Consider the following 27221-nt stretch of genomic DNA (forward strand, 5'->3'; position numbering starts at 1 on the left):
GTTATGTGCATATAATTTTGCTTATGAATATATAATTTTTATTACATTACATATACTTTTATATATATATATATATCAACATCCTGAAGCCCAATGTATTAATACTAATCCAAACTCTCGCCATAATTAATTGAGCTCTTATTATGCTATAATTAATAATTAGAAAATAATTTGGTACTAGAGGTAGACGTTAGGCACCATCTCTTATCTAAATTAATAATTATAATAATTTATTAAATAATTATAACAGTTTAAATTGATTATGTGAGATTTTTAGGGGTTTTAATTTTGTCATGTACACTTATTGTTCTTTTAGCTTCTTTCAAAAATAATTTATTTAATAACCATCAAAAATATTTACAGCACACCACTTGAAAATTATTGGTATATAAATATAAATGCGCTTTCCAGATTTGTTGCTATTTTCTTATAGGAATGTATCATTTTTAAACAGATAAAATTAAAAAAACATCACAAACCTTCAAACATTAAAAAATTACACACAAAATTTTGAAAATTTCTTGCAATTATTTTTGCAAATGTGAATACTGTAACTAATTTCTTTTTAACATTTTAAGATTTTCTTGTGGGTTATTAAATTACTTTTCACAATAATTTTTATTTGAAAGATTTTGAATTAATAGTGAATTTACTAGTATAGCTTGCAATATGATACATTCTTATTGTCCTGTCAGATTACAATTCATCTTTCACTAAATTTCTTTTAAGTTGTAACAGTAGTTGTTTTGGCTTACAAAAATATTTGCTTAAAGATTAATTGTTGACATTTAAATTTTGAACAAAAATGTAATGTTTGCATAAATTCATTACTATAGCTAAAAAATATTAGTTATTATCTATTAAGTATATTCCTTATCAAATTTATTTTTTAAGATTTAATCGCTGTTAAATGTTATTTTAATTATTATTGAATTTGTATTTGAATTTAACACGTTAATGGCATCAGTAGATGGCAGCTGCTGGGTGTTACAAGTCTCCCATGACTCGTAGTCTATTTCAATACAGGGCTGTACGAGGCACAGGTGACTCGTACTATTAAATTAATATATTTTACCACACCTAATAAAATAATAATATATCAAGTATGATGCCTGTAGGATTATCAATTATCAAAATTTATGCGCCACCCAACGGGAAAACGAGCAATTATGTCTGTTGTACTAAATAGACATGTTTGTACGAGTCACAGGTGCCTTGTAAAGCCGTTAACATGTTAAAGTTTTAGTTCCTTTTACAAAGTAATTTTTAAAATCAACCACGAATTTCATTTCTAAAATTTGACTTCAGATAGATCTGATTGTATATGGATAGTTCACAATCTGTAGAATTTGAAACATCCTTTTCCAATATCTTAAGCAAAAGAAATGTTTTTTCTGCTATATTTCAATTTTTTCAAGAATATAAATATTATTGAAAGTATTAATGCTACTTTTTTTTTATAAAATTAGTTTTGATACTGACAAAAAACATCTTATGTAATTACTCCAGCAACATCTTATTAGGAATTACGAACATTTTCAGCCTCATTCAGAGGCATTCCTTAAGTAAAAAAGCTGTTCCACAAATAGAACATTCAAAAATGGAGAAATGTTCCAAACAGAATATGACACAATTTGAAATTTACATAAATGAAATGAAACAACACAATGTAAAGTTTACATATGATAAATACAGGTATATCTCGACTTACGTCGTTCCCGATTATACGTCGTTTGTCAAAAAAGTATATGGAAAAATAAAAAGCAAGTTTAAGTCATTTTATTCCACTTTACGTCTGTCCGCCACAAATATTGAAGTCGTAATATCACTAGAAAAGCATTTAAAGCACATAAAATCATATTAAAATATATACATTTATAAGTATGTACTGTATTTACAGTACATGCATTCGTAAATTTAGATTACTTTTTTCTGTACTATATTAAAAACTAAAATTTGTTTGTTTGTAAGCTTAAAATAGATCCTTATTAACCATATATTATTAAAAATGCATTAATAAATAAAATACAGAACCAGAAATGGTTTTTTATGGTTTAGCCTAGTGACAAGTAGATTCGGAGACAAGTAAATTCGATTTACGTCGCTTTCCTGGAACCAGTTACCGACGTAAGGCGAGGTATACCTGTACAATGGATTAATATAAATTTTAAAAGTAAAAACATTTAAAATAATGTAGGAAAATGGATATCTCATAGACTTATGATGTGATTTGAAAAGTGCAAGATAAAATATGACACACTTTGATGCACTTCAAAAATTACACAATAAAATAAAAGATTAAAAAAATTGTTAACTTTACAGATGACAAATAAATCAAAATGTGTAAAATAACTTTTAAATAAAAACAAGTACTGAAAATGATGTAAGAACTGAAGTTAAATGAATGTCTAGTAAGCTTATAGGATAGTATATAGAGTGTATTGTCATGCTTGAGATAAAGAAATATAATCATTATTGATGCAACTTCCATTGAATTTAGCTTTATATATTTATACTAAAAATTCTCCTGCCAAGCATGACTGACTACTTTCTCATAGAAAGTAGTCAATTATGCTTGTCCAATCACCAATCTAAAATCAATAAAATGTTTATTTCAAAGCTAATATTTCTGCAAAATAAGTAGCCTATACTTTAATTCAGAACATATGATCAAAATTTCATCTGGATTGGACAAAAATTGCAGGGATTATGAGGAATTCACACATACACAGATGACAGCTTTTATATTATTAATAGCTTCAACTATTTGTAATTTATCTGTATCAAATATCTTTTGCAAAAGTCTAGCTTCATTCTAACAGGAGGACACCCCAGGCTCAGATGCATATTGGGCCAGTGTGATAACATAGTTATGTTTGGAGGGATCATATATATGTTTTTTAATTCTTTTGTCCAGGGATCTGTAAGAGGAGCTGACATATGTTTCAGTATTTTTGATTTTATTTAAAAGCTATATTATACACTTTGATTTATTTGTCATTTGTAAAGTTAATAATGTTTCTTTTATAAATTTATTTCATCATATAATTTTCAAAATGCATCATAAGCCTACAAGTATTTATCATATGTAAACCTTATAATGTGTTTACATTAAAATATAAAATATCACAGTTTTTTCTTTTTTCCTTTTTTTTTTTTTTAATGTCAATTGTCAACTTCCAGCATATTGGTAAATGAGAAAAATTAGTTTTGCTTTTTCTTGTAATGATAATTCTTCATGACTACTACCAAATTTATCATTTTTATATCTTCATTGCAATTACCAGTTTTATTTAAGAGCTTAAGTAATCTTGTACTCACTCGCTTACCTTTATCTTTATTGTCCAGTACTTCTTAACCATTCGTAAAACAAACGTTTTCGGCCTCAGTCGAGGTCTGCATCAGGTTATAAGAACAATTGTATTCCAATCTTAGAACAAACGATTTTTAAAAAATTATATTCAAACATATGCGCGTGTTACGTATCATCATTATTTCCTTGTTCTTCGCATACGTATTGCCATGCATAGGAAAGTGCGTTGCCATCTTTGGTGTTAATACATCTCCCTTCCCGGCCAGCTCTGTATATCTCCAGGGCTTCAAGGACTCTGATGTGGTCTGTATTAAAGGCTCTATTTATCAATTTGGCATTGGATAGATCTGCATGAATATCTGTGGAAAATTTGTGGATTACTGGCCCGCGGCTTAATGGCCCTACACTGTAATAATATCAAATTTGTTATTGCTCTTCCAATAGTAATATATTTTTTTGGTTATGGTTTCACATATTCTGTTTAAATGAATGTTCTAAAATGTTCATTGTAAGAATGTTCTAAAGTTAAAATAATCATATGTTTTGTAAATTAAAGTAAGTTTTAATGTAAGCTTGTAATTCTAAACTATTAAATTTTATGTTTAAAAATTATTTGTTATCAACATTTAAAATAACTGTTACAGCAACTTCTGGAAAATTTAAAAAGTATTGCCAACCATTGCCACTTCAAATTATTTATCACCATCAATTTTACTTACTTAATTAATGCAGGTGCTGGTAGCCTTTTCAGTTTGGTGTCTGAAAAGCAAAAGTAACATGTTAAAATGTCACTTACAAGGAGAGATCCAGATGTTTGGTTCTTCGATTCAAACAACATGGTAAGCATGTAGTCCTAAACACAAACAGCTCCTTGTCCAAATAATAAGAGTCATTTCTCAAGCATTTCCCACAAATGAGCCTCTGAAAATTTAGTGTTTAGCATAGAAGGCTGAAAGTTTCAGATGTCTAAGCAATGATATCTGATTGGATAAGACAGTAGGCACTGGAGCTAGACAATGTAGGTTTGAACCTTCAGCTTTTTAGTTTAGCTTTGGTTTTTTTTATGTATAACACTGTTATTTTATAACATCATTAGTATTATTATTCCTCACACTTAAAGCTTATAAAACAAAAGATTGAAAATAGTGATGTCATTTCCTGTTTAGCGAAAACAAGTCTCTGTAGATTAATAACTGTTTACATTGTTAAATAAAATTTTTATTTCTTCATATTTATTTTAAGATATGCTGGTATTGTGTTATTTGAAGTGTGACAAATATGAGTGCATAAGGAATTGTCCATATTATTGACAAATAAAATGCTATAACTGTGCTACCCTATTTTCATATCATCTGTCTTTTTCATCCATGTATAGTAATGTTCAAAGCTTATTTGCTTGTGAGGACATAGTATGTAAAATATGTGAAAGTAATTCTAAAGAAATAAAAGTCTTATTTAATGACATAAAAGAGTTAAATCTACAGAGGCTTGTTTTTGCTAAACAGGAATTGTCACAATTTTTAATTTATTCTTTTATATGATTTAAATGTGAAGAATAATAATAATAGTAATAATGCTAATGTTGTAGTATAATAATAAAATAATAATGTTACACATAAAAAAACAAAAGTAAACTAAAATTTCAAAGGCTCAAACCTACAATCTCTAGCTATAGTGGCTAGCATTTTACCCATTCAGTTATTGAATCTCAGACACATCAAACTTTCAAAGATTTATAAGCTAAACACTAAATATTCAATGGCCCAGTTTTGGGAAATGCTTGAGAGGTGGGTCCTGTTATTTCAACAAGGAGCTGTTTGTTTTAAGACTATGTGCTCACTAAGTTTCATTCTAATCAGAGACCTGAATGTCTATCCCTCTTCTTGTCAGCAATAGGAAACATTTTAGAATAATCTTTTAACGAATAATTCCAAATAACACATCTGATCATAATATTTAAACAGTATTTCATAGGTTCTGTCATGTCAAAATTTTTGTTTTAGTATACTGAAAAATGTCACTCCAAAAAATTATCCAAATTTTCTGTTGGCTGATAAAAAAATTTCCAATTTGGAAATGCCAGACAGCATTGCACAGAATTGCCTTTGGTTCTCAATGTCACTTCCTACTTTTCTGCTCAAACTTGCCACATGACGTCATGACGTTGCTAGGTGCATGGTGTACAGGATTTACATTGTGTAGAAACTTGACATGCTGCTGTTTTCCTTGAAATGTAATTTTTTATTTAATTTTATGCTGAATTTCAAAACAAGCAAACTAGGGTTTTTATTACCGCTTGCTATTGCCAGTATTATATTTTTATCACCACTTTAATACAAATATTGCTAAGTGGCGATTTCGGCATTATGCAGCACAACCCCTGCTGTTACATTTTTTTTCCCTTCTTCAGTTTGTTCTCTTTGTCTGAAGAAGACGAAACGGTAATTTTATTGAAAGTACTATCAAATATAATTTTAAATATTTTTATGTAATTTTTAGTTTTTAGAAAATTAACACTTAAAAGACAGGTCTCTTGTAATTTCTGCTACATATTATATTTTGTGTAAATATTAGTGTGGGAAAAAACTATTTATTTTAAATTCTAGAAATCCACTTTTTACAAATAAAAACAAATAAATTGCTTAAAATATTTTTCAAACATTATCAACTAGAACTTTGCAACAACTCTCCATAAGAATCAACAGTTAAAGTTTCAGGGAAACTTTATCATAAAATATTATTATTCTTTCAAGCTGAAAGTGTTGTACAAATTGATAAAAACTGACTTTTCTTTTGTTTCTAGCAATGCTGTCAAGTATAAATGAAAAGCAAACATCTTCAGCCTCGTTCAGAGGTCTATATCAGGCTTCTACAGAAGATTTTTAGGAATGTTCTGGAACAAGCTCTATTTAAACTAACTAGAGTTAGTTTAAATAGCTCTTGTTCCAGAACGTTGTTCTTTCAAAAAGCATTCCAGATTCCACAAGTTTGGCTAAAAATCTTCTACCGAAGCCTGACATTGCCGCTGAATGAGACCAAGAGACCAAAAACATTTTTTTTTCATTTATATCAATGGCATTGCTGGAATAAACAAAAGGTCAGTTTTTTAGCAATTTGAAACTTTATTATTTTTAGAATTTTGAGGAACAATAAAGAGAATATTTATTTATTTGATGAGAGTGGGGTTTACAGAATACCAATTCTAAGCAGAGAGTGAATCTGCATATGAATATATTGGAGTTTTAAACCTTAGCATCTGTGAAAGAATCAAAGAACATTACAGTCATTAGATTGGGTAGAGATAATATTTCTTTGGCACAAAATATGTTACAAGTTAGATAAAAGATGTAACTATCTCATGGTAAAAAAGAGTTGTTAGAAGTTTTAAATAGTTTAAAACCATGGGAGTGAACCACAAAACCGCAGAAACAATATGGATTTACCGAAGGAATTTAAAAAACAGCATTGTTAACTAGGGACTCTAACTTTTTGGCTGCTCCTTAGAAATGGCTTATGAATGTTTTCATATCATGTAGAAAGTTGTAATTTTTAATGTTTTGTTTTTACTTTTTTTCTGTAATTTTAAAAATTTATGTTTTTTATTTGAGCTTGTGAGGAATATAACAACATTACTTTCTATTAACTATTGTACAACCTAATAGTTCTTGTCATACCTCAATGCATCTTCTTCACAATACTCTATAATGACAGGGACTCTTATGAACTCAGAAAAATCATGTTTATCACATAGTTCTAAAAGATATACAGAACAATGTTACAACATATTACATCAGGGCCATGGCCAGAACACTAGCATGCTGTCTTAAAGAACATCAAGGGATACAAGACAGTGCAAACAGATCACTGAGCTCTCCAAACTAGTGATAACATCTATTTTCTCTTTGGGCTGACATGCAACTACTCTAACAGAGCAAAAATCAACATACACTCTTTTTGTGGGAACTATACTTATTAATTGCATGCACCTGTATAATCGCTCATCTCTGAGCATTCCTGATCTCTGGTTATCTCCCTATGAATTGCTACATTAACTATTAACACTTTTAAAGATAATCTAGCAGAAGAGTAGTTTTAAGATTGCAATATCGCATACAAATTTATTAGTTGTAGTCCTCACTTCTGTAACCTGTTATCAGTGTGTTACGTGTAAAAAATACAGTGGGTGACAAACATTTTTGAACTATCGCAAAGTTCTTCTTCAGGTCAAATAGGTTTGGAATGCTTCAGAATGGAACGTAAAGATTTAAAACAAAATCGAATGTCATTTCAACGAAATCCGTTTCGCCAGGCATGTGCGATCATGTGCTGATGGATATAATTACGGCATCTTTGAGGGCCTGCCAGGCTAGCAACAGATTAAGCTCTTTCATCCAGTTGACACAGGTGGTCTCTCAGTCAGTATTGTAAATAGCTATGGTTTCTAGCCATTTAAGATGGTCCTGGTGGGGTGTCATGATTTTTACATGTAATGCACCAGTAACAGGTTACAGAAGTAAGGATTTTACTCCGGTGTTGAATTAAAGATGAACTCTGTATTAGTTGTAGTCACCTATAATTCACAGTTTAGGAAATTTGTGATTATTTAATATAATTTCTATGTATTTTGTGATCATTTCATATCCAATATTGTGTTTCTGTATAAATACTAACATGTTCAGTTATGTTTATTCAAAAACTGCAGTTCTCATCAAATTTTTGTAACCAATTTTTTATTTTGTTAGAGTTTGAATTGAGTTTCTCTTCATATTCAACTGTTCTTTTTTTTAAAAACAAATCAGACTTTTGAACTCTAAATGCCTTGAAGATGACAGAAATAACTACTGTCAAAAGTACTTGCATGTTTTTCTTTTTCTGTTGGCTTTAAATATATTAACACCAAAAGTCAGAACTTTATTTTATTTATTGAAGGACATTACAAATTATCATCATCCATACTGAATGTTAATTATTTTTTGTTTCTTGTATTTTTCCATCATTACTATTATGAACATTCTAATGGTCTTTATAGCAATCTGTATATTAATAGAAAGAAATTTTCAGTTTTCTGACTTAGTTTGTGTAAACAGCTGGAGCTGAAAATATAATTCGGGAATCAAATTAAAGCTCTTATCCTGTAGATGTTTCTGCTAAAAAGGGATTTGAAAATGTGCAATGGTTCAAGCATGGCGGCAAATGTATAATGTTAAGTCCACAGGACAAAAATGTCAGAGATTGTGATACCTCTTGCAACCATCCACAGCTTTTCTCACAATCCAAATTTTGGGAACCATGGATATAGAATATAAAGGAACAAGTAATTATTTTAAACAAAACAGAAAAATCATTATAGGACCAACAGCTAAACAGAATAACTAATACTCTTAAACCTCAACAAAAGCATAAAGCAATTACTAACAAAGAGTACATTAAGTGGGAATTACTTCACTATTCAGAAATAACCACTTTCTACCAAATAATTTTATTTCAAGTAAGAAGCACAAAATAAGTGGTTTTAATAATACAAAACACAAATGTAATTAAAAGCATAATAATTGAGAAATGACTGCACAAATAATAGAATCAAGACAATGATGATTCTTCCCACATGTCATTCTCATGCCTAAAATAAAATTGAACTCTCTCTCTCTTTTACCTTGTGACTTTGTCAACTGTGTTTCTTTAGCTATACTGTTTTTCTCCATGTGCATGATATATGCAGCCCACTTTAGCTTGTTTACATATTTTAAAGTCAAATGATTACTGGAATATATCAGGCTATATTACTGTTGGTATTATTAATTTAATGTTAGTAATTTGGACTAGAGGCAGGCATTAGGCTCCATCTCTTGCTAAATTTAATAATTATAATTAAATTAATATTTTATAATTAATTAGTGCCAAATTATGTAGCATTTAATTAATAATAGTAGTAGTAACAAAACCCTATATAATTCAGCATTCGTTTGGCTTTATTACATAACTATCAGGTTTAAGATGTTTATATTTGTCTATTTACATATTGTTTTTTGTTAATTCTTTTATCAGCTTTGAAATTTAAACTATTGAAAAATGCATATGTAACATGAACAAACATCACCACTAAAACCTGATACATTATAAAACTATACTAAACATACGGCATTGGTTGGCTTGTACCAACCAATGCCGTATGTCATCGGGCTGGATAACGGCTATAATACTAAAAAATTGTGAAACAATTTGATACTAGTGGGAGACATTAGGTGACATCTCTTAATAAATTTAATAATTATAATTTTTAATTAAATAATTTAGAACTATTGTTTCTAAATTATTTAAATTGTTTCATAATTTATTAGTATTATAGCTGTTATCTAGCCTGATGACATACGTCATTGGTTGGCATATACAAGGTGTCCCACTTGGGAGTACAACTTTAAAAATGTGAATTACTCGCAAATGCATGAACATAAAAGCAAGCTGTAAGAACTGAACATACCTGTATTTAGTGGAAAACAAGTCCACATTACAAAAGGTGCTGAAAATGTTCTCCCCAACAACTGCGCACAAGGAAATGTGACGCTCCATATTTGAGTATGTCCTCTGCAACATGTCACTGTCAATAGCAGCAATTTCACGTTCAATGTTTGCTTTCAGTTGTTCAATGGTCCTGGGTTTGCTTGCATATACCTTGCCCTTTAAATATCCCCATGGAAAAAAATCTGGGGGAGTTAAATCAGGTGATCGAGGTGGCCACAAACCTTTCGAGATCACCCTGTCTCCAAAAAACAATCAGATCTCTTCCATACTGGCATGAAAGGTATGGCACGTTGCCCCATCTTGTTGGAAGTAACCTTCTTGAAGTTCGTAGTCATCCAGTTGTTTCACAAATTCATCAAATATGGACAAGTATTGGTCAGTGTTCACAGTCTTGTCAAAGAAAATTGGACCAATGATCCGAGAACAACAAATCGCGCACCACACTCTGACCTTCATTAAATAAGGAATATTTTGAACATTATTGCATGATGATACATGCTTGTGTTCGTGAGTAATTTGCATTTTTAAAGTTGTAGTCCCAAGTATGAACCCTGTAGTTTCATATGTAACATGTATTCTGCAGTATACTAAAAGCGATTCTGTTAGATTGTCTTCTTTCATAGTATTAATTGCCATTTATAGTGATATTTAATAATTTAGTTGTCATTATTAATAACATTAATTTTGATGTTTTTATTAGGTTCTGGTGCCCAATCACATTTTATTTTATTATTTGTAATATTAATTTAGTTATCATTAGCAATTTAATGTTAATTATATACATTAAAATCCTTATTTTTAATAGTTTAAGAAAGTTAAATTATTTTTGAGTGATATTCAGTAGTCTTACCTTTACACACTTAAAGATTGATAAATAATTGATGTGTGTTATATGACATTGTGAATAGTTAATAATTTTGTTATTCTACCTAGAACTTTTAGAGTACATGTAAAGAACAATAATTTTATAATTGAATTAATGTAAAAGATTACATCTTTTTAATGTGCATTTATTTGGGAAATTTATTTGTATGAAAAAATGCTTTCTATCTTAATAAAAAGTTAGTTTATAAAATTTAAGTTAAAGCCAAATGATTTCCAGATTAGATCAAGCTATATTATTGCTACTATTAATAATTAAATGCTAAATAATTTGGTTTTGTGACCGGAGGGTCGGCACCTCTCTGATACCTTGTCAGGATAGACACCACCATGTCTCAGTTGACACGGAAGCTATGGTGATTTGGAAATAGGTCACATGAGCGGTTGCGTTACTGAGCAATCTGATTCGGGATGGAGTGAGAGAGAGACAGTGCACTGGAAGAGATTATGCAGAGAGTAGGCTAACAAAACAACATTTAATGGTTAACTAAGACATTAAACTACAGAAAATACATTTCTTGTTAAAGAGAGAGAAATTGCTTTTGCAGTAAGAGAAAGATTTTACATAAAAACCGCGTGATGATAGATACCTGACGTATCGGTAGGTTCCTTGGCTGGAACGACCTTGATTTCCAGAATGGGTACATTAGTTGTGAGAGGTAACGTTGATTCAATGTTCTGTTAGGTTAATCCATGTTCTGTTCAGTTTTTGTTCATTTCTGTTAGGTTAATCCCACATTCTGTTCAGGTAATCCAATCTGGGCACTCCCCACGCTTGAAGTGGGTGATTAGGCAAATCCAATATGAGAACAAATAGGCAAACAGGCCGAAGACGAGAAACGCAAAATATCCCAAAGTCGGGTGATGATTAAGCTTTATAGAACGGGCTACTGCATGGTCAGCAGGATGGATGACGACTGCTCAGAAAAATCGGTCTGTTGCTATATTCACTGGACAAACTTGCAACAATAGGTTGGAAGATTATGAGAAAGTATCCTTTAGAGACTGAGAAGTTGTAAAGTACTATATTATTTTTCCGACTTTTTCAACAATTATCGACACGACTGTGTGCCGGAAATATCCGTTACCTAACGGGTACTTTATGCGGATTCACGTTAATGTGCCAGGCCTGGACTTTAAGCGTGCACCGAATTAAATAATGACAAAGTTATTCAAAACAATCCAATATTTAATAAAATTTCTAGTAATAACTATATACAAAATTTAGTAAAAATCCAATAACAATTTATTCAATGTAAATCAATAAGAATCAACCCGACAAAACTCAAATCAATCTATTTTCTAACTTAACTATTCCCCTTTGGAATTCGACAAAAAATTCAAAGACTTGACTTATGTACAATAATTCTTATGAATTAAAGGTCCTAATCATCACCTCAATATACTAGGAACCTTTTTCCTCAACTCTCAAGACTTCCTCTAATCTTCAATCCACAAATTGAATAACTTCAAAATCGCCTTGGAACTACTTTATCCTATCGGACACATCTCTCTCGTTTGCTGATACGAAGCTCATCACGCTCGTTGCTAACAGAAGCTCACCCCGGTCATCTTCACTTGAGGTTCGGTCTTTATACTGTGAGGTGACATCACAATTCTGAGTGAGATCACTCCCCTCATTTACATACTTATTTGCTAGCAATAAAACTTTGTTTGTCTGGCAGCCTATTTTCCAACAATACTGGCTAACCTTTTACATTATTCTTTTTGACAATTTTCGGGATGTTTTATTCTTTAAGGTTTAGCAAGTTCCTAAGTTGTGCTTGTGGGGTCTCCCCCCTTTTCTCGGTGTGGACTTACTTTTTTCTGCTTGGGAGCGCAAATGTGCACGAGTTTCATCTACGGCGCTTTTCTCTCGTCAGTGAGTTGGTTTCTCTTCTATTTTTAAGTTTCTAAGGTGAGTGGTGAGGAAACCTTCGTCCTAACAAAACATAAGCCCCAAACAAAAATAGAATAAAACAAAAATAAAAATAACTAAAAAAATAATGCTTGGACTTGGTTCCTTACAAACTTGCTGAGTGATTAACTCCCAAGTGTGAAAGTTGACATTTAAATGATAAAATGGTATCGCTAAAGATGTAGGTCAGGTCGTTTAGAAAGTAAACAAGGCTAAGTCTCACAGTTTAGAGATAGGCAATAGGTGCCTTCTCTTATTAAATTTAATAATTAATTTAGACAATTCTGAAATAAAAAGAATTGGCCCTTAGTGGAACTCTAACCCTCATTTGCCACTTACCATGTGGATACATTGTCTGTTGTCTCCAGTCAACACTATGAGTAACCAGTTTGGTTACATCTAAATTAATAGTTCTGGAAGCAAAGATTAGATGGAGGTCCAGGTATCATAACTGGCAACACATTCTCACAGTAAGCAGAGTTGCAGGTTCGAGTTCTGTTTCAGGCTGATTTTTATCTTCCAGAACATTTTTTAATTAATTATTAAATTTATTAAGAGATGGCACCTAACATCTTTAAGCCAAATCACTTAGCATTTAATTCTGAACAGTAGCAGTAATAGTCTGATCTGATCTGGCATCATTTGGCTTTAATATAACTATTTGTCTTAGAGATGTTTATATTTGTAAAATATAAGTTTTCATTACATCAAGTGTAGCATTCATTGATTCATTTCATTCTTAAAAATTAAAAAAATAAGTTAAAATGTATAACAATAGTAATCTTGCTGTAAATTAAATACAGTATTGTAAATTTATTTATATCCTTTTTAAAATGGAATCTTCAATCTAGTTATTATCTCTTATAAAGGTTTTTTTATGTCTTGTTTATTTAATTTACTTTTAAAATAATTTATATACAGGATATTCTATATTATATACTATAGAAGAAAGAATAAACTTTTGAATAACTGCATATGTTTTGGATATAATATAACTGTGTGAATATCATTTTCAGTTATTTTATAATATAGATATGAAATTTAGAATAGCCCATATATGTAGATAAACAAACAGTCAAAATTTACAAATTATTTTTATGCTATTGTTGAATGAATTATAGTGTAAAAATAGCTCATTAAATTTTGCTGTTTGATTCATGCAATTCATATTTGGTATTTAAGAGATTTTCTACTATAATGTATAATTTATAAAATATTCTGTATGTGAAAACATTTAATTTTAAAGTTGCTATCCATTGTATTTTATTTATCTGTTTTTTTATTTTTTTTCTTGCAGGTGATCAAGTAAGAGTTTTGTCTTATAATAGGACAGGAGAATGGTGTGAAGCACAGTCTCGTACTGGACATATTGGTTGGGTTCCTAGTAATTACATAACACCTGTTAATAGCCTTGAGAAGCATTCATGGTATCATGGTCCCATTTCTAGAAATGCAGCTGAATATCTACTTAGTAGTGGCATTAATGGCAGTTTTTTAGTTAGAGAAAGTGAAAGCAGTCCAGGACAAAGATCTATTTCTCTTCGTTATGAAGGAAGAGTTTACCATTATCGTATTAGTGAAGATACAGATGGAAAAGTAAGATTTCTTATGAAATATATTTAATTATTTCATTTTTTAATTCAAAAGATCATTTAATATTCAAATTACTAATATAAAATATATTGAATGTAAAAAATTCAGAAAAATAGATATAATACAGTAAAACCTGTCTAAAATGGATTCTGTACAAAATGGAAACCTGTTTAAACAGAATAATTTTCTATACAAAATATTATTTTAAACCAGAAACCCTGTCTATCACTCAAACAGAAGACTTTTTGCATAACATAATTTTAGAAAATGTGTCATTTTTTTAGTATAAGTGCAGCCAAATTTTAAGTTATAATTAGCAGTATAACTTGTGGGCAGTATTGATTACTCAGTGACAAGAATTAAAGTCAGTAATTTTTTCTTCATTAAAACTTTTGTCTGGAAAGTAGCTATAATAATGCATACCTGTGTTTCTCCCAAACTCTTTAGAAAAATTAACTTGCTTTCTAGGAATAACAAATATTCAAAAATACACACCATTTTTGACAAAGAACTTCATGTTAAAAATATGAAAACCTAGTTACAAAAAATAAATTTAATTAATATATTCCCACTTTTACTTTTCCGGCTTTGTTATATATAATGTGGAAAGTCTGGCAATTTGTCAAAAAATGACCTCACCAAGATTTTTTCATTTTTGTACTCGGGACCTTGAAACATTGAGAAATGCAAAAAAATTTGCAGGTTTTTCCTGTATGTATGAATGTTTGTGTGTAGGAGCACTATTTTGTTCACTCTCTTTGCAGTTTAATAGCTCCTGTGCTTTTTGTCAAAAATTTCTGAATCTTTGCAGAGAGGTTTATGTATTAGGGGAATTGATGCTATTAAATTTTGGTGGTTAAAGGTTGACAGGGTAGGGAAATAAAGGGGGTTGTGTCATATCTCAAGTGGGATCAGATTTAATTCTCGTCATTAGCAAAATGTTCCTGGGAAAGTTAAACAACTTATTACTGGATTTTTAAAGCTTTTTATTAACTTACTCTGTCCATCTATCTGCCTGTCTGTGTGTCTGTTCAGGTAAAAAGTTGCAATTCAGCTACTTCCCAATTTCTGATCTGGTTGAAACTTTGCACACATATGTAGTGCCAATGACAGTACATTTTTTAATAGTTTGCAAACATTTTTAACAATTAGCAAAAAATTAGCCAATGATTAAAATTTGTAAATAAAATCTGATAACAGATGGCACTACAACATATCGTTATTTGCTGTTCTACACTTGGGAACAAAAGTGAAAACAACACCAAACAATGTAAATCACTTTTGGAAAACAATAGGTTATGTAAGTCAAGGGCACAAACATACGAAACATCAGAACAATATAAATTATGTTTGGAAAGCTATAGGCTACATAACTAGCAAGGTGGCAAAAGGTAAAGATATTAATTAATATGGTTATCCCGCCAAATATCTAAAGTACTTTAAGAAAATATAAAAAACATACATAAAAGATATTAACCACTCAGCAGTGACTGACGGATATATCCATCAAGGGCGATTGTGTGGCAGTGGTGAAGGATGGATATATCTGCAAAATTCTTTTGTGGATATTGCCAAAAACTACCACAAAACAAAATTCACATAAAAAAGGAATTATGTAACAATAAAAAAAGACTTTTCTTTACTAGACATAACTGTTTACAAAATCTTTTTCTGAAATGGTAACAAGAAAAAACACGTGGAAAAATACTTAAAAATTTCCTACATTTATTCTTCACTACATAGGGATAACACCATACCTGACTAACCCATTGCTGAAAGGTTAATCTTAACTACTTTTATTAACCACCTTATCAGCAATTTTGCAGGCCATAAAAGCTGTCATGTTCAAGGTAGCATTCTATCACCAAAATAATTGAGAGGACTAATCACTCACTACGTCAAATTTAAAAGACTTAAAAAGCTTTTTTTTTTAATCAAAACCAATCTCACAGAGAACAATATACATAAAGTTAAATGTTAAACTAAGAAGAATTTCGATACAGTGTTATATACCTATAATATAACTAAAACATAGAAAATAAAAAATATATTAAAAAACATTTTGAAGTAATGTTTTTTATTCAGATAAATGTACTAAAAAGTAAAAAATAAATTTTCATCAGCTTTTACACTATTTTTTGGTCATAGAATATTTCTAAACAGACACACCCCATGCTTTTATTTTTGGTCGCACAATACCAAAAATACTATGAAAGCTGAAGAAAATTTTATTTTTTAATTTTTAGTACATTTATCTGATTAAAAAGCATTGCTTTAAAATGTTTTTTATATATTTTTATTTCATAATAAATTAAGAAATTTGCAAGGAAGTTTACCCAATGTGAAAATTCAGAAAAATCTGAAATATTTTTCATTCCTTTAAAAAATGCCTATTTCTTGATTTTGCAGAACAGCTGTTGATCAGTGAGAAGTATCAAAAAACATTTAAACAAAAGTTGCATTTCTTCTTTACATCTGCAAAGCTATGTATAGATTAATATTGAAAAATTTGTGTTTTTCAAGTCATCTTCACCACCAACCCTTAACATAGAACCTTTGTATTTGTAAATTTATGTGAAAGCACTTCTCCATAACCTCATTTCATATTGCAACATACATGCATTTTGTAAGGTTGTCAGAAATGAAGCAAATAAATGAATCCAACAGCACACAGAAATATATGGTTAGATGTAACATGAAAAAAAGCTGAATGAAGGGAGACAATATGTCACAAACAGATGTAGCAGACCAAACAAGATCGTGACCTATGATAAAAAAAATGTAAAGTGCACCAACAGTACATAGTGCTGTCTAATACAAAATATGTTCTAGCACACAGAGATTACATTTTTACTTTCTGTCACAAAGGTGTTATTTTATTACATTAATTTGCAAACTGCACAACAAATAAAATATTGCATGCTGCCCTTGCCAGTTTATTGGTGTTAAAAAATTGCATATAAACACTGTAAATAGATTTAAATTTTTTCAACATAACAAAAATGTTGTTTTCAGGAAACTATTGTAGAACAAATAATTATTATTTTTTTTAAAAGAACACTTTGAATTTAAAGTCTCATGTGCTATGTAAAATCAAAACAACCAAATAACAAAATTTTTTACATCAATAAAGAAGGCATATTTTATAAAATGAAACAAAGTCCCAAATTTTGTATTAGGTTGTTGCAAATGAAATGGCCGATTTTTACTTCTGACTTTGCAACATTTATTAATTTAATTTAAAACTTACATATTCAATCAAAATTGTCTTCACCAACAATAATACATTTTTCCCAAAGCAATACAAATGCATTACCACCAGTTTGATAGAAATCACGAGGCGAATAAAAGCCAAAACTTCATTAAAGGTACTCTTTATTGCATCCTCTTCCTTGAAGACTTTTTTTTGCCAAAATGTATAAAGAAAGTGATAGTCTGTTGGAAAAAAGTCTGGAGAATAAGGTGGATGGTGAAGAATCTCATTTGAATACTTTAATTTTTGTGACAAATAATTAAAGAACTACAGACTTCCAAATGATGCTCCTTATGTCTCTCACCGAGTTTGTGTGGTACCCATTTGTTGAGTTTCTTGACTTTCCCTAACATGTTTAGATGGATGTCAAGAAATGGTTGAATAATGTCTGGTATGTTCAACCTTTCCACGATTTTCCAGACAGTCAGATGATGATCAATTCCAATTTTTGAGATTTGTATTCCCAGTATGATATTTTTGAACCAATTCCTGGTGGCCTGCCTACTCGCAGAACCTTCACCTAAAGTTTGTTAGTATTTTGGGTTGCTTTGGATGCATTATGTCCCTGTTTATACCCAAAAAAGAAAATTATTCAATTTTTTTTTTCCATGTTATCAGAAAAAGTACTCTTAAACATGTGGAACTCACAATATAAATGAGATTACATTTTTAAATTCACATATTATGTGTTTTTCTAATTCCAAACATACATTTTTTTCCATGTGTTTTTTCTTCTATTAGCTCATATTTCTCTCATATTTTGCAAGCTTCATATTTTTCTGATTCTTAACAATAAAATTTTGTATTTTAATAAAAAAAAAGGAGTATTATTTTCATAATTAATAATCTTTCAATTCAAATTCAGATTAGGGATAATTGATAGAATATATCTTTTTTTTTTTTTTAAGAAAGTAACTAGTTTTATGGGTAAATCATCGATGAAAGGAATTGATAATGCGTAAAAATTACCCTCATGTGTAAAGCATATACAAGAGAAACAGAGATCAATAAACCTTATATATATAATTTTCTGTTATGATACTTACCTTTAATTATAGCAAACATTATAGTATTCAATTCCTGTTCCAATAAGTCAGATGAAGACATTAAAAGATAAGTCCATATCACCACACTGATAGCTATATGCTTGTATGCTTGTGGTTTGAATTCATCTTTAAGAATAATATTGGGTAAAGAATAAATTTGTCCCCTATTGTCCCAAGTGCTGGCTAATTGTAACAGACTTATCACACCTTGTAGGTTAAGTGATGAAGCAGAGTTGGAGATGAGATTAGGTTCAAAAATATACACTTTATTAGTATTGGAAATACATTTCAGACTCATAGTCTTTTATGAGTCCAAACAGCAAGGACAGATTACTATAAGCTGATTTTCCAGCATATATACATAACTTGATAATCTTGCTGTCAACAGAATCATTAATTAAAAACTGTACATTTATACATATACAAACATCTTAAAACCTGATATATTTATAAGCCAAACAACTACTGGATTACATTGGGCTACTTTTCTGTGATTATTTTAAATTAATTTCTAAATAATTTTGTCACTAGAGGGATTGGGGCTGTACCTCTGAGTGCAGCCCGTACCAACTTCTATGTATGTCACTAGAGGGAAGCATTAGATGCCATCTCTCATTAAATTTAATTATTAAAATTTTATTAAATAGTTCAGAATATTCTGGAAGAAAAGAATTGGCCCGGAGCATGACTCAAACCCATAACTCCCACATACCAGATGGATGCATTGCCAGTTATACTATCCTGGCATCCAGACCAATCTCCTCTTCCAGATAAATTTAATTATTATATGGAAGAGGATATTGGTCTGGAGGCCTACGTATTTATGTAGATTTTAGAAATTAACCAACAATATTAAACTTCTTACCTTCTATTATTATACAAACTTCTGTTTGCACCAGAAGTTTGTATATAGTTTCAATTCAAAAAAATGTATATAATATTTCAGTTAAAAAGTGTTGTCCTGAAAGGAGTTAGATACATGACTAGCATGACTTTATTGCTAACAGGAAAAGTGTGATGTACAGGGGAAAGACACTACTAATTTGAGGTAGAGAGCATATGGCTTTGTTGGTTGATTTGCAAATCTAAAAATGAAATTGTACATTGTTCAGTTTCACATTTAACAATGAATTTAATGTTAAGCATAAATAGATTAAAATCATTCATCAACCCTTATCAAACTAAGAGTACATCATCCACATAACATAGATACAAGATTAGTTAATTAAATATAAGTGGAATCCTGAATATTTTGTTCCAAGTTTCTCTTAAGTATCTTTTGCCAAAACAGATGAGACAAGAGACCCTATTGAGAGAGCTTATTTTTATGATCATATAATGGGATCAATCACATCTCTAATCCATAAAACTATATTTAATGGGAAACTTTTGTTTAAACACATTTTGGTAAGTATTGTTATTTCAAACATAGGAAAAGAAGGGAAAATGATACAATGTCAATTTTATAAACCAAATCAAGGACAAATCATAACAATTTTTTCATAAATGAAAGTTATTAAATGATTACAACAAATTATTTAATGGTGAAACACTTCTACTATTTCCGTATTTGATAGACAAAAAGAAAGTAGTCAGTATTATCTGAGAAAATTCTTAGAAATAGCCAAAATTCAATATTATATTATTGACACAAAGAATAATAGAAATTAATTTCTAAGAGCAGTTATAATTATAGTCATTGTAGGAGTAATTTTCAAATGATATTTTTCTATAATAGTCTAACTTGTTCATTGTGAGTTAAGTGCCATCTAGTAAGTGGTATAAGTGGTACATTATATTGGAATAGGGCAATCAAAATAATTCTGTGAACACAGTTTTTACAGATTTTTTTCTCTGTTCACAACATACACATTTTAGTGTTTATTGTGTCTTTGGGACATAAAATACATAAGTTGAAGAAGACAATTGGAGTATAGTTAAATTGGAGAAGAAATAGTTCTAAATATGAATTATAATATATTTTTTTTTAATTTCTCTTTTTCTCTCGACCCCTCTCACTGTTCCTTGAAGTCTTCTCTTTATTTCCAAGTTACATTGTCATTTTCCACCAATAGTGAATTTTTTGTTGTACTTCCCAGTGGCACATTCTGAGTTCCCTGGGAAAGGAAATGACTCCAGGAAGAGAATTGCACTCATCCTCCGGTAATAAAATGGAAAAGGTTTTTTTTTTCTATGAGATTTAAATAAATTTCCTTTTCAAAACGAAAAATGAATTTTCTTTCAAAAAATTTCCAAATAAAATTGTGGGGGTTTTTTCGAAGTCCGACCTCTCACACATTTTAATAGTGCCATACTTTCTACCTTCAAAAATGATAAACTGATTGACTGGTCAGTCATGATTGATTTGTTGGCCACCCATGTCATACGTATGAAATTTTTATGGGAATCATCTTTCATAAAACTTTCATAAATTTTAGTGATGAGATACCATAATTTTTAAATTCAAATGTCTTATTTACATATTACGATTTGAAATTACAAAATATAATTAATTTTGGAATTAAAGATTCTAAAGCTTTACTATTTAAATCTTATATTTACTTTTTATTTACTGAAGATAAATCTGATACATATATATTTTCTGGTGTTTGATAATACAGTATCTCTCATATTATATTGCATATAATTAGTTAATTACTCTTTGGTTTATAAATATTTAAAAACAATGATAAATGCATGTATATTTTCTTAAATTAGTTGTTTTGTCTCACTTTATACATAAGAAACTAAAATTACTAAGAAGTCAGCAGTTAGTTCTGAATTTTGCAAAAAACAAATATAATTTAATTCATTTAAATTATATTTGTTTTTATAAAATATATACAAAACAGTTACTGTATATTTGCACAGATAAGACGAGGTATAAATTATCGTCAAAGTTTTATAGTTGTAGCATATATCTGTCCTATAAGACAACCCTCAAACTATCAATGGCCTATGAATTTAGTTTAGATCAGCAATCATCATCTAGGAAATAATACTGTATAGCATATACGGAATTATGTCCTATTCGTAATTTTTCGAATAAACAAATTTTATTTTCTTGCATCTGGCAGCACTGTCTTGCTATTGTTGCAAACATTCCCACTGATTTGGCATTCAGGTAATGACCTTTACTATTCATAAAAACATCATATGGGCTATTCTATAATATTTTGTGGACATACCCTACTCTCTACTAGTAAATAATTATGGTTTTTCCATTTTTTATAATGATTTTAATTTATATAAATTTCAATCTAATTTTTTTTTTACCTGTCCTATAAGATGGCCCTGGATTTTGGGGTCTTTTTTATGGTTCAAGTATCATCATCTCTGCTCAAATATATGGTATCTCTAGAAAAGTCTCCACCAGCAAAATTATTTATTTTCTCAAATGTTTTTTGGCTATTTTAGTAGCCATCATCAGGATACATATGAAAGAATGTCAATACTTTGCTGTATATCATATTACTATGCTAAAATTTTATAGATGTGTATCCTAAAAATTGCTTAAATTTCAATAAATTTTTCAGTTATTTTAAATAATTACAGATGTACACAAGACAGCATACATTCCTTCTAGAATGTTCTTTATTGAATTTATTGAAAAAGTTTATGTAAATAACATTCCATTTTAAAGTGGAAGGAATAAATGAATTTAGTTAAAAAATTGTAAGTGGCTTATTTTTTATTGAAAATCATGAAAATGGGAAATTTTATACAGTTAAATATTTCTCTGCAATGGGCGTTCCATGGTATACAATGTACAGCATCATTTTAAGAGTAGAGCGAGAGCATGAAGGAAGAAGAACAGGAACTGGTCAAAAGATGAGGAAAATGAATGAAAGGAAGGAGCCAATTCGAAAAAGGATCCTTGGGAAAAGTTGGATAAATGCTTAGAAAATTGAGAAGAAAGTTCACAATTTCACATGGATATGTTTGGTAAATTTTGAAAAAACATCAAGAATTTAAGTGATTTAAGATGCCGAACTCTGGTCCAAAGTACACAACAAAGCAACTTGCTGCTTAAAAAACCCTTCTGTGGGAGATGCATGATGAAGCCTTGAATGTGTAAACAATCTTCATATGGATGACAAGTCGTATTTCATTTTTGATAGAAATGAATGTGCTGGTAACAGTCACTGTTTCACCAAAGAAGGGTTAGATGTGGATCCTGAAGTCAAATTTAAATGACACTGCAAGTTTTCATTGAAGCATCTGGTTTGGCTGGCTTTCAGTCCAAATGGACATTTACACCTTTATTGTCCCATCACAGTGTTCCATCACCAAAGAAGTGTATGACAATGAATGCATTCAGAAGAGGCTATTACAATTTCTAAACAAAATACTACTATAATCAAGGATGTCTTCTGACCAGACATGTACAGTGCCCATTATTCTTATGTCACAGTTGTCTAGTTTGTCTATTATAGAATTTAATACATCGCCTCTGAAATCAATATTCCAAATGTTTCACAACTGAGACCAATTGAGAGATTTTTTTACCAACTGAAGCAAAATTTTTATGAAAATGGCTGGGAAACTGGATCTGTGAAGTTGGCCTTGATCCTGTTCAGATCAAGACCAAACATGAGTTTTTATCATTTCTGTTGGTTTTTGTTTTGTGAAGATAGTTTATTTAAAGTTAACTAGTAAATACTAGTCATTATTTGTATTCAAGGCCAAGTTTGCCACTTCAAGAGATTAATACAACTGGTTAAGATGAAAGTTCAAGTTGCAGCCGATCAGTCCTGATCATCTCATCTGAATGTTAAACAACTGAAATTTATGCAGATTTTACACTCTTAATTGGCTAATCTAACATTTTAAAAAACCTTATTTTAAAATAAATAATGAATTTTAAACAACTTTGAAATTTATGCAGATTTTATGATACACACTCTTAATTGGCTAATCTAGCATTTTAAAACTTACTGAAAAAATTTAGATATGTTTATATTTTGCTGTCAAACTTGAATACAGTTATTTATTTCATTTTGAACAAACTTTTGATGATGATACAAGTTCTAACTTTTATATCATTATCAGTAGGACCTTAATTCAATAACACATTATAAAGCAAGGGATCCTGTATAAAACATTTTAAGATTAAATATATGAGTATTGAGTTGTTAGAAAAATGCTTGTTCTGTTACATTCTTATCTAAGTTATATTTGGCAGATCTAAATTCAATATAACATTATTTAGTTATAGCTAATAATCCACGAAACCTTATTTTACCAGTGTTATGGGCCCCAGGTGTATACTCCATTCCCATCAGGGACGATAGATTCAATAGAGACTTGGTTTACATTAGCTCCATCATCTGCTCAACACAAAAATGGATATGTGAACATCAAGTGGATATTAAAAATAACAGTCACACCGCCGCCTTATCGACCTACGTTACTGACCCTGAAATATGGGCGGACTTCCTGAACATCAGACTAATCAGACAAGCGTTCCATACTGATCACATCAGTCACCTGGAGGCCTAGGAGATACATAAAGCTAACAGTGGGGTCACCTGAATCAACTTCAAAGATGGTGAAATGATTGCGCAGGCGTGGAGGTATTTGTTTGAGGAATTCAAACAGGGACAGTCGAAGGGGTGAAACCCGATAAACACAATTATTTACAGCTCTGGCAACATCATTACGATGGTCAGGAGGAAACACAGTCAGTCACCACCTGAAGCAGACCTCGGTGGAGGTCGAAAGCATTTGTGGAGTTTGTTACGGACATAACACTGGTAAAATAAGGTTTCGTGGATTATTATTACTCAACGCAGTGTTAAGGTGTTGGAAGTCATTTTCTCTTAGTTATAGCTAATATGTTGTTTAATTTAACTAAAAATCTGCAGTTTTTTAGCATATGAAAGCATAAGAAAGATACTTAGTAGACTTTGAATATAATATAATTTATTGTAAAGTAATATAAATGTGTAAGGTGGATGTCATTCCGACAAATGTACATAAACGAGGAGAATAACTCAACATAAAAAAGGTGTTAAAGAATATTTTATTTCTCTACAAGTGATTTGAAGCTGTGCTGAAGACGACGTTCTTAACAGCATCGAAAGTGCTCACAAAGAAATAAAATATTCTTTAGTGCCTTTTTACATCAAGTTATTCTCCTTGTTTAAATATAATTTCTTTTTTATTAGATAATTATATTTTGATCATTTACAGTGTAATTGAACTTTTACAAAGAAAATGTTTTATTTCATAACTCTATGCTTTAGTTTTATGTACTTGATGAAAGAATTTAATCAATACTTTAATTTGCCTGTTAAATGTTTTCACTTAATATTTATTTTGTATAGTGTCTTTGAATAAAAGATTCACTTTAGAATATTAAATTTCATGATTATTATGTTTTTATATTTTAAACTTAAAATATATTCTTTAAATTTATATTTATCATTTAAAAAATTTCTTTAATTTTATTTTTAATATTGTTAAGATTATCTAATAAAAACATAATATTTTAAGGTTTATGTGACCTCAGAATGTCGGTTTAATACCTTGGCTGAATTAGTTCATCATCATTCTATGCATGCTGATGGATTAATTACAATGCTGCTTTATCCAGCTCCCAAACGAAATAAACCTACAGTATTTGCATTAAGTCCAGAGCCAGATGAATGGGAAATTGATAGAACAGATATTGTGATGAAACATAAGTTAGGTGGTGGTCAATATGGTGATGTTTATGAAGCTGTGTGGAAAAGATATAACATGACTGTAGCAGTGAAGACTCTAAAAGTAATTAAAATTTCATTTTTAAATAATTACAATAATCATTATTGACATGATATTAGATATACTTTTTTTTTAATTAGGAAGATACCATGGCTTTAAAGGATTTTCTTGAAGAGGCTTCTATTATGAAAGAAATGAAACATCCCAATTTGGTCCAGTTGTTAGGTAAGATAAGTAATACATCATTAAAATTCTGTACATTAATGCAACATCTGTATAGATAGCAAAATATACCAGAATTATACAGAACAATTGATCAATAATATATTTGTAAAAAAAATTATAAAATATTGTTGATTGAGTATATTTAATATTGTAAAAAAAAAGAGAGAGAGAGAGATAGAAAAGATTGAATAAAAGCATGACAATTAAATGAAAATATTGCAAATTAATGAATAAGCATCGGCAATGAATATTATGTTATCTCAAATTGCTGTTTATAATAATAGATAAGATCATTGATGAATATAAATGACTGGATGAAGTAACACATGAGATTATGACAAATATGAATTGTTTTATTTGATTATTTTACAAATTTCTTAAAACTTGTAAAAAAAACAGGATCACATCATATTTTAATTTCCTAAAAATTTCAATGAACAACAAAAAATGTTCATTCAATGACGAAAAGTTCCACATTTGATGAAGTCACTCCCACAACGGACCCTTCTCTGTATGCTGCTGTTGGAATCAGCTTTATTTTCTCCCTGTTTTATTTGAATTTTAAATTTTATAATAATTTTGTTAGTTTTTGAAATGAATGTAATTAATATCATTTCAATATTATTGAATTTTATTTGCTTTTAGATCACAGTGGAATTTGCATAAATCTCTGATATGTCCTAAAACATTTCTATTATAAGCTGAATTAGGTAAACAAAGCATTTTTCCATTTACCCTAATACAGATGTTCCCGACAACAAAACTTTGGGGTTTCACAATGAAATCTGTTTAGTGTAGTGATGTATGAATGTGCCAATGCAGATTTGGGATGTGAGGTGTAATTGTTCTAGCCTCAGATTGCATCCTTGTATGATGTATAGTCTCCAATCAAGTTCTCGTATCATGTGCTAAAGTTATTTATAGCTTTATAAACAATGGGGATTGATTTATTGTTAACAGAAAGAACCAAAATCATGATATAATGTTTGACAAAGTAATGGAAACCATAAAAACAGTAAAACATAAACTAAAGCTATAAAATCTTAAAAATAAATTTAATATACAATTTGAAAATTTCAAAACAACTTTTAAATGGTTTTTAAAAACATTGTTTTAATTTTCAATTGATTTGATTTCAATTTTAATTAATTAATTTTTATTTTATTTTTTTAATTGTTGTTTTATAGTTTTACTTTCAGTTTCAGTGTAAAGTGGCTACCTAGTATGCTTTAATTCATTGATATCTGCAAAGTTTCATTTTTTATTAAGGTGAAAAGAGTTTTGTGATAAAAATAAGTTGGGAACCTCTGCTCTAATACATAAGAACATTGAAACTTTAAACATGCTGCTTAATGCAGAATACAATGTTGAATTTAGTGCTGAAAAAAAGAGAAATAAATAAATATTGCAAACAATAATAGACAAATCTAGTAATAATTATTTAAAAAAATTTTTTTAATGCATATTATATTTTATTTCAACCATTAAAATGCTTCAAGTGTAGTTAACTATATTATTGAAATGCTTTTCTCTATTTTATGAAAATGATATACACAGTTTATTATTATTTTGTATAAAATACTCTATAAATATTTTTAGGAATTTATACATTATAGCAAGAAATAGATAACATTGATATTAGAATAATAAAATTATTTTGTTAATTTACTCAAAGATTTTTTTAAAATTTAAAGTGTTTAACATAAACAAAATAAAGAACTTTGTCTTAACTAGTTTTAGATAGTTCTGTACAGACAAACTGAC

The 27221-nt window shown here is 29.6% G+C and overlaps 1 protein-coding gene across 1 annotated transcript in view; it reads left to right on the forward strand.

Moving 5' to 3' along the window:
• LOC111618680 (tyrosine-protein kinase Abl-like) overlaps window positions 1-27221 on the forward strand; it is a 128173-nt gene that overhangs the window by 69544 nt on the left and 31408 nt on the right. Inside the window, exons 3-5 of the mRNA XM_023360244.1 lie at window positions 13930-14228; window positions 25023-25295; window positions 25373-25457. Of these exons, the coding sequence (XP_023216012.1) occupies window positions 13930-14228; window positions 25023-25295; window positions 25373-25457 (657 nt within the window). The remainder of the gene's footprint in view (window positions 1-13929; window positions 14229-25022; window positions 25296-25372; window positions 25458-27221) is intronic.

Source organism: Centruroides sculpturatus, unplaced genomic scaffold, assembly GCF_000671375.1.
Source record: "Centruroides sculpturatus isolate CEXI.00-Female unplaced genomic scaffold, Cexi_2.0 scaffold193, whole genome shotgun sequence".
In the NCBI taxonomy this organism is placed as follows: domain Eukaryota; kingdom Metazoa; phylum Arthropoda; class Arachnida; order Scorpiones; family Buthidae; genus Centruroides; species Centruroides sculpturatus.